Raw genomic sequence first — 9,413 nt, forward strand, 5'->3', positions numbered from 1 at the left:
TGTTTGAGAAGACGGAAATATTAGACCCCCTATTTTTTGGAATTCAGTAAAAGCTAAGGTCTCAGAAACATATACTATTTCTTTGTCACTTATACCTGTATCATTCTGTCATTAGGACTTTTACTGGGATGTGTGGTTATTTTTCGCGCTTCTATTGTTAAAATGGCAGAGCTTATTGAAATAATTCTGCTGACTAAGGCTAATCTAAAAGACAGTCTGGTTCTATGAGAGTTGAAGTTAGTTTTATATTGAGGGAATGGTTATAGCAACATATTTGAGGAATGAGCTAATTAGATGTCCTACTGCTATTTGAATGCTAATCGGTGCTAGCATGCTAACGTATTAGCTTATGTTATTAATACCACATGTTATCCCTCTAAAGCCATGGGGTCAGATGAGAATGTTTTAAGCTATATATTTTACAAAATAAGAGTTCAGTCAGTATTCACTGTTGATGTTTCTTTATTATCATTTCTGTGAGAAATCATGTGAAAAGAGAATTTAGACTGGTAGGCTATGTGTGGCGAGAGGTAGGTGGGATGTGGTTTAAAGTTTACGTGGACATTAACCAATAGTCAGAGCACAACAACGCCACCTTAGGAATTTCACCTAAAGATTAAGGTTTGCCCTCAAGTATCAAGGATTCATAGGACACTCAGGTTCATAATACAGATTGGCATGAGACGTGGTTCCAATACAAAAACAATCTTTATTATTACACAATAGTAGTTCACAGATAAGGTTAAACACAAAATACTAAAAAGAGCCATATAGATTTATTTAAAAGAGGTGGAGGACTGGGGCTTACCACTGGCGAGGTGGACGAGTGCAGGTGAGGATCCCAAAAGAGGAGGCACCCCGATCACACGTGTACACAACACTCACACACACACAACCACACGTGAGGGTTCCTAACCAGGGGCACACCAAACCACACAGCACATGAAGGGAGACACCAACACCCGGAGGCACCAACCCCACCACCTTGGCTTGGCTGCTCCTACAGGGACAAGGAACACAATTGCAAAAGGCTCTGGTTCTCAGAAAGGAAAATCAAACAAAGGAAAAAAATAAGAAAAGACAAAACAACCAAAATAACTCCGGTTAGCTGATCAGCCAGGGGGGATGATCAGTTACCCAATTTATATCAACTAAAAGCCAGAGTGGGCCTTAACATCCCTTGTCAGAATACACATAGTAGAATGGCTCAAGCTAAAAAGAGGGTTTTCTCATTAAAACAAGGGTGCTGCTGACAGCAAACAGCACAGAACCGGAGCGCAGTGCTGATAATAGCAGCGTCAGACCGTCAGCGGGGTAGACGAAACCCAGTAGGCCAAAGCCGTTAGTCCAACACAGCCGTAGGCAAAACAGCGGTAATCACACGCCGGTAGGCAAAACACCAGTAAGCAAAATACCGGAAATCAAAACAGCAGCGTCCTTAAACGTTTGCTCTGAGTTATATTTGTTATAGAGTAGCTAACGTAAGTACAGCGGAAGAAAGCCGTCAGTACGTGATGAGCGAAGTGTCATCAGAACAGAGAGCGCTTCTGACCTGACCTGATGTATTTTCATATATTTACAGGTAATTAAATGTGTTGCACTAGAGTGAGCTTCGTGTCGTTCTTGGTCCTGAAACAAATGGCTACAACACAACAAATATGCTGTAGAGTTGTCCCAGAAAAAATAACAGATGAAATCATTCTTGTGTTGAAAAAGCAAATTTAAGATGTGGCTTATGATTTAAACAGCACATTTTTAGTTCAGTTAAATCAATCAGCATACAACGATCACATGCAGTGTTGAATTTGGCCAACATCTGTGGAGGTCACACCTTCTAATATTCAAAGGGCCACACTATTTTCTACCACCTTTGGATCCAGGTATGTGTATGGGACCTTCAGATTATTGTTTCTGTCTGCGATGGCCTCACTTAACACTTGAAGCTCTCCTTGGAAATCCTCCATCAGCTTGCAGGGCATCTTCTCACTAAAATGGTCCACTGGGTACTGGCCAAGAAAGACCTGATGACATTAATGATACATTTAAAAAAAGAAATGTTTTAAAACAGACTTTTGGCAATATACAGTAATGTACAGTTTCAGTTGGGGGGACTCAAATGACCTAAACTTAAAACAACTTAAACATGAATTTAATTTATGTGGTTAAAGACTTGGGCACTTACAGAGTCAGTGGACTGCCTGCTGAGTAGCCACACGGTGGACATTCCCTGAACCGTTGCATTGACAGCAGGGAGTGTCTTCATCATCGAGGCCTCACTTGTTGTCCCCTTTGTGGTTGGTGGAGGACATTGTAGGGTGAGGGGATTGTTGGGCATCCAGCCAGCGTAGTCAAACTGTGAAGAATGAATGATTGACAGATGACTGATTAATACAGTTTGAAGCTACGCCATGTATCAGTCTGTCTACTACTTTGGTCCACACTGAAATATTGGATTGGAACAAAGACATTCATGGTCCCCAGAGGATGAATCCTAATGACTTTGGTGATCCACTGATTTTTCCTCTAGTGCCGACATGAGGATAACATTCTTGGTTTTCAGAGGAATGTCTCGAGAACTTTCAGCTGGATCGTCATTAAATTGGTTCAGACATTCATGTTTACCTCAGGATGAACTGTATTATTCTGTGATCCTATGACTTTTCATCTATCAGATCAAAGTTTTTATTTGTCCAATACTCTGTCTTATGACCAAATACTTTCAAAACTAATGCCATTCCTACCAGCCTCAGCTGTACTTTGTGTTTTGTGCTGATTAGAAAAAGCTTGCTGATGCTCGCATGTTAACATGGTAAACAAAGATTGTGATCTCATAAACATTATACCTGCTAAAAGTTAGCATGTTAGCGTTGCCATTGCAAGTATGTTAGCATTTGTTGTTTACAGCTCAAAGCATCGCCGTGCCAAATTGCAGCCTCACAGTCCTGCTAGCATGGCTGTAGACTCTTGTTTATGTTAGACTTGCTAACAGTAAAAACCTCATGAACCCATTCCACAAAAGGAGCATTATTATAACTGATTTAATAGGCCGTACCTGTCCAGCGTTCACAGCCGAGTGCTGTCCTGAGCAGGTGAAGATCACCATGGTGACAAACTTGACCAACTCAGCCACGGTGGTGAAGATCTCTGGAATTCCTGACAATTAGAGGGAATAAACTGCATTCAAGATGTCTGGAAGACAACATTTAAGTTTGACTTCTGTTTGCATTAATGGTTCATAAATGTGCACATTCATCATCATTAAGATGTATCTTGTCTTTAAGCCCACCTGTGCCGGCTTGGGAAAGGAATCCATGTTCAAAAATGTCTGAAATCCACTTCTGCAGTTCAGAGTCTTTCTGGACCTCAGTGTCATTCTTGTAGTAGAAGCTCAGCACTCCCTGCACAAATCTTTGACAAATGTGGATAAGTTCTGTTAAACACATTCCCAGTTGAATTAGGCATTTCTTTTAATACACACTGCAGTAGTAAGACATTTTGTTAGACAATTTAAGGCCATCTCTTTAGAATGATCAGTTCTGTTCTTTTTAAGAATTTGCTGCAATAGCTTATTCAACACAGTAGATCAAACAACTTTAAGGAAATAATGAGACATTTTCTGAAACTTGCCCATTGTCTCTCTTGTTGAGAGTGAGATGAGAAGATCAATATCACTCATATCTGTGCGTTAAGTATAGCTCTACAACCTGGTGGCAATCAGCTTAGGTTAGCATAAATACTGGAAACAGTTAGCCTGGCTAGCTTCATATAGTTAAAATATACCAACCAACACCTCTAAATTTGATTAATTAACACATTGTATTTATTTAATTTAAACTATACACAAACGGAAAATATATTAGTGACATGCCGCATTTTATTCTTGGTAAACAGTTGCCAGGTGCAGGGACTTCCTGGAGTCTTCTGGCTCTCTGGCAACCTCACAGTGACGACAAATGACCAGGATTAAACAAACAATATAAAATGTTGAAGGTGCTTTACAGGCGTTGGGAGGCCTATTTTTGATATTTTGAGAGATCTTCCAGTCTTTGTGCTGAGCTAGGATAATCACCTCTTCATTGTAGCTTCATACTTAACACACAAACATGAGAGTAGTTTTGATCTTCTCATCTCTTGGAGAGAAAGTGAAAACTTGTATCTCTTTAATTGTTGAATTATTCCTTTTAATTAAACCCGAAAATAAATTTATATTTCAAATTCTGTAATTCCATTACAGTGCCCTCTGTCATAATACAAGTTATTACATTCAGACATCACCTGTCTTTGTGTCAACCACACTAATGATTGATTTTTATTGAAACTGAAGCCTTAAATGTTGAAGGGTAGGGATGCCCCTTCCCTAATCTCACAGAAGTTCTCAATCAAAGTAGTTCAGGCTGTTTCATTCAAAAAACTTTACAGCCAACTGCCCATCTACTCAATTAAGAGGCAGATCACTCATTTACTGAATTGTCATATTTTAAGGCATTGTTATTCTAACTTGCAACAGTTTCTCTGGTGACTGCTATGGAGCTTATGTTTCAAGTTAAACTGTTAGTAGGATATTGCATTAACATGGACTAACTGAAAGAAATTATGCAAAGAATCTGTTTGTAAAGCGCAAAATAAGCTGTTGCAGCTTAACTGATCCTTTATGAGAAACCAACTGAGTTACATAAGATAATAAAAGCTAGTAGAGAGGGAGGATTTAGAGCTCTTGTTTTCCAATACCAGGACACCTGTACTACCTGTGGATGATATCCCAAAGCTTGAGTCCATCATCCCTGTAGTAGAAGTTCGGTACATCCCCCAGCCCACGGTCAGCAATGTCGTCCGGTATGCAGAGGGAGCGGTAGGTCACTGAGGACAGTGATCTCTTCAGGAGTGTCTTCACACCCTTTCCACCTGAAGCTGCAAACTAGGAGACATTCAAATATGCAAGGATTATAGTTTGAGATAAATAATGTACATGACATTGAAAATATATAAATTGTTTTAGGTATTTAGGTGTTTGTCTTTTCGTACCTTAGTGAAAACTCCAGTCTTAGATATTAGAGAACTTCGAGCCAAGTTGTTGATCTGTAGAGTGTAGCGAGTGTGAGGTACAAGGAGCTGAGAGAAAGAGGAAAACTCTGTTAACTTCATAGCACACATCTTGATGCTTCTATACCATTCAGCAGTGTCACATTTTTTTAAATATATACACACTAACATTATGATTCATCATCTTTGGAAGACACAAAAATCAGCAACTTGAATGAATGACAACTCCAGTAAAAGTTCAGTATTCTCCCTTTCAGTTACCTTGTACAGCGGATGCACCATGGGCATGTTGCGCAGCAGTGACACTGCAAAAACTTCAGCCAGCAAATGAGTGCGCAGCAGGTGAACGTTGAGTTGATGCTCGTTGAAATCTGCACTTCTCACAAAAATCTTGACCGTCAACCAGTCGTACTCAGAGTCAGTAGGAAAGAAGATGGGATTATCATCTGCTGGAGTCTGCTTCAGCTGCAGGAGAAGGAAGGGAGGTTAATTCAATCCATTCAATATATTACCAGTAGTGGTTAATAACAGCAAAGTATGTTCTGAAATTGTTGTATGTTTACTTTAGGTTTCATCTGCTTTTCAGTTAGATACTCTGTAGATCTCTAAGAGCAAATTCATAAATTCTTTGAATCCCATGTCAGAGCACAGGGTCAACTTCAGAACAAAAGCCCGACTTCAATGATCTAATGCCTAAATTCTCATGTTTTTGGCCGAGGGAAAAGGGAGGCAATCTGGCAATTGCAATGAAAAGACTTTATATAATGTTTTTTCTCTGATCCACATTATTCATATACAGTATGTTTGCACTCTATTTGTGTAATTTAACTAAAGGTATTTCTGTCTTCTCTGTACATATGTCATCTATAGTATTGCATGTCTGTCCGTCCTGGAAGAGTCATCACCACAATAAGATATTTGAGTGTTAATCTCACCTGAATAGCAATTGGCACCATCTCATCATCAGGTGTTTTGTGAAGCAGGACGAGGGGAGCCATCAAGTACTGCTTCTTCCCGTTGATGGTGTTTGTTTTCAGCCCATCCAAACGCTTGTAGTCACACAGGAATATGTTTCCTTTCTGTTTAAAATTGTATTCACATGCATACAGTGTGAATATTAATTATACTAAGTGAACGGAACTGAATGTAAGTGCAACATGCTTTTTCAAATTGAACATGTCATGGAGCAAAATATGACAAAGATCAATCAAAGTCAAGACATTCACCTTAATTTCATCTGCCAAGCTGCGATGACAACCGAAGGAGACCATGTCATCACTGACAGGAAAGTTAATCGGCAGGACTGAACAACGTTGGATCAACATGGGGTTCAGACCGTTTAGAAACTGGTAGCCAAAGAAAGTGTCCTCCTTCCAATGTTTCTGGACATATTCTATAAAAAAAAGTTGAACTTCATTGAGTTTTACATTTTGTGCTAGAAAATCTTCCTCTATCAGTTATCAGCTTCACTCTACACTGTATGTGAAACTGGAAAATGGGAAACAATGTGTTGCAGAGTGCGGTCAGAGACATGGTTGGACACGGTTTATAATTATGTATCAAAGTCTTGATTGTATGCAATTAAATACTGTTAATGGATTCCTTCTGTGACATTTTTTCCCTGTTTATTAAGTTAAGTAATAAAAAACAATTATAACATGTTTTAGGTAGCATCATGTATATCTGAATGAACATAGTTGAATGTACTATCATGCATACAGTAAAAATATTTCATTAAACTACCATGATAGTACCTGATATGTCAGTTAGTTTGGAGCAGGACACCCGATGGATAGTATCCATATCAGGCCAGTTCTCCGTGGATTCAGAAAGTCCGGTCAGTTGCAGGTCAGACAGCCTAGAAAATAAAAGCATAAATGAACTTAATTATTATGTCTTGAATCATTTTCATAGGCAGGTACAGTTACATAGATAGATATCTGACAGAATTGAAGACCTCACCCAGTGGCTGCTGTGGAAAGAAACTCTGTTGACTTGATGTAGGAGAACTGGACCTCATAAGGCAGATCAAAAGGACCCTCTGACCTCATGGAGTGGGGTATTCCCTCTAGATACACATCCCAACTGGTAAATAGAGAAGAGCTGAGTAATGAGGAACTTTGCACAGATACCAGTGTATAAGCAGTTTTAATTTAATATGTAAGCATAATATACTTAACTTGACTTCAAAATTGCAATTTTGAAAAATACATTTCAATAAACCCTGGCAAGTGTAACAGTATCATATGGTGGTTAATTTTCACCCAAAAGGGTGTAGATGAATGTTAGTTTTGGGATGCATGAAGTTAAAAAGTGTATAAGCTCTGATTGCTCACCGATAGTCTTCCTCTCGCTCCTCCAGCTCCTGATCCCGACTGTACTTGCCAAGAGGATGGTCGTCTTCAAAGACTCTCAGAGCTTGAAGAAAGAAATTTCAACATGGTTTTAAATCGATAAATACAGCGAGTTGGTTAATCCAGCCTCCTTATAGACCAGCATTTCCTTCTTTTGTCTTCTGTGGTCAGTGAACAGCGTACAGGATGTCTGACAAGTCTAATTCACACAAACCTGTTCCCTCTCTGAAGCGGTGCACCTCATTGTCAGTGATCCAGCGGTAGATGGGAAAGTTGTAGGTGTCACCCTCAGGGGATTTCACTTCCATCTTGGCAGGGAACCAAGAGTCTGTAAAGAAGATGAGAGGATGTTGCTCTATCTCAATCAGGACCAGCTTTCCAATGGAGACGGGGCAGGACACAGTACAACTGGACACCTGGAGTAATGACAGAAATGGGTTGCGTATTTGATAAGCAAGAAGTGAACTGTAACATTTCAATAGTTAGCATGCAATACTGAATGTAGAAGGATGGACAAAATAAAATGTATACAATGCATGAATATAATATTTATTGGGAGCTCATATGGACTTTTTTTGTTGCTTTGGTCACCTTTGAGGCCGTAAGCTAAAGAGTTACAGAGCAGCACATATCCTGTTGCTGCACAGTGTGAGTTGACGAGGGTTTGCATCAGCTTCTCTAAATTGATATTCAATTCAATAATCTGAAGTTGAAGAAGAGTGTTATACATTAAGAGAAGGATATTTCAGACTTACTGCTCCTCTGATGAAGGACAAATTCCATATGTAGCTAGTGAGCCAGGTCTGTTTGCTCTCCCCATCTGTGCCCACCAGCTTAATATAGACATTGTTAAAAGTGCCGGCATTGGCGATATCGCCAGTGTATACGGTCACTGTATAATCCACCATTTTCACACTGGCAAGCAGAGGAATCCTGGTGGGGAGAGAAAAATAATAAAGTACTGATCAGGTTAACTGTTACCAGATGAACCTTCGTGCAAAGAAACTTTAACATACTCGTATCACAATTAAAATGGCATGAGCAAAGAACTAACATCAAATGTTTTTTTTCCTTACCAATCTATTACAGTCTAATTTTTTTAATCATTTAAGGAAGCGTCTCTCTTACCTGTTTATGAGACCAAGAAGTTCCTCTGATGAACTGTTCTCTTGATGTCTTCAAGTAATCAACACTGATTTCTCATTTTATACACAGTTTTGTGGGAGTGTCGAGTCAGTATCAATAGTAAATAGTTACTTCTGGTGATGGAATGTTGGACATGTATGAACATGAAGATGAGGCAATAATGATGTTGTCTAATGCTGCGTTCACACCAATTTGCGTCGCATTTGGTGTGAACGCAGCATTAGACAATTACCATTCCACTTATCTGCCCCACTTGCATTTTTTACACTTTTTACAACGTTGTCTTTATTGAAATGTGCAGAATCAAGTGATACAGAGACTGTGACCGTGGCTCACTGGGTAGAGAGGGCGTCCGGTAACCGCTTGCAGTTCGATCCTTGGCTGAGACGTGTGTCAAAGTGTCCCTGAGCAAGACACTGAACCCCCGTGGGCTGCCCCACAGGGATGGGTTAAAATGCAGAGAATAAATTTCCTCACTGCGGGACTAATAAGTGATTGTCCTTTCCTTTCCTCTGGTATGACCTTCCTGCTTACATCAAACAGTTGAGGCCTTTAAATCCTAACATAAAACTCATATTTTGGTCTTAAAATTCGGTTATTTACTTTTTCTTTTCATTACTTCAGATCTCGTACCAGTTGCCATGATCCTTCCAGCAGGTCATTGTGCAATTGTTACCTGGAGGAGCCTTATTCCAATATTCCCAGATGTCCCTAACTCTTCCCGAGGTGGGAGTTGAAGACCTTGTAGCCAGATGTTCCCAGTTCACCCTCGTTACACATTTGGGTTTCCCAGGTCTGTCCGGCAGCCTCCCCGCCATCTGATCCAACTCACCACCAGGTGGTGATCAGTTCTGCTCCTCTCTTCACCAGAGT

The 9,413-nt window shown here is 39.9% G+C and overlaps 1 protein-coding gene across 1 annotated transcript; it reads right to left on the reverse strand.

Annotated features, from left to right (window-relative positions):
* Positions 1–1,457: 1,457 nt before the first annotated feature.
* LOC142949597 (polyunsaturated fatty acid lipoxygenase ALOX15B-like) lies at positions 1,458–8,322 on the reverse strand. Its single transcript, XM_076091328.1, has 14 exons — positions 8,150–8,322; positions 7,609–7,810; positions 7,377–7,458; positions 7,003–7,125; positions 6,795–6,898; positions 6,267–6,433; positions 5,976–6,119; positions 5,302–5,505; positions 5,023–5,109; positions 4,746–4,915; positions 3,287–3,408; positions 3,053–3,153; positions 2,183–2,353; positions 1,458–2,021 (listed from the first exon to the last, which is right to left on the reverse strand). Exons 1-14 carry the CDS (start codon positions 8,300–8,302, stop codon positions 1,842–1,844), a joined length of 2,010 nt encoding a protein of 669 aa, XP_075947443.1. The 5' UTR covers positions 8,303–8,322; the 3' UTR covers positions 1,458–1,841.
* Between the last annotated feature and the right edge of the window lie 1,091 nt (positions 8,323–9,413).

Source organism: Anarhichas minor, unplaced genomic scaffold, assembly GCF_050575085.1.
Source record: "Anarhichas minor isolate MPS153535 unplaced genomic scaffold, ASM5057508v1 ptg000014l, whole genome shotgun sequence".
NCBI lineage: Eukaryota > Metazoa > Chordata > Actinopteri > Perciformes > Anarhichadidae > Anarhichas > Anarhichas minor.

Coding starts and splice junctions, on each gene's coding strand:
- LOC142949597 (XM_076091328.1), bottom strand. CDS start 8,302: ATGGTGGATTATACAGTGACCGTATACACTGGCGATATCGCCAATGCC. Junction 3,409..4,745: donor CTTTGGGATATCATCCACAG/GTAGTACAGGTG, acceptor CATTTGTCAAAG/ATTTGTGCAGGGAGTGCTGA. Junction 2,354..3,052: donor CGGCTGTGAACGCTGGACAG/GTACGGCCTATT, acceptor CATTCTTCACAG/TTTGACTACGCTGGCTGGAT.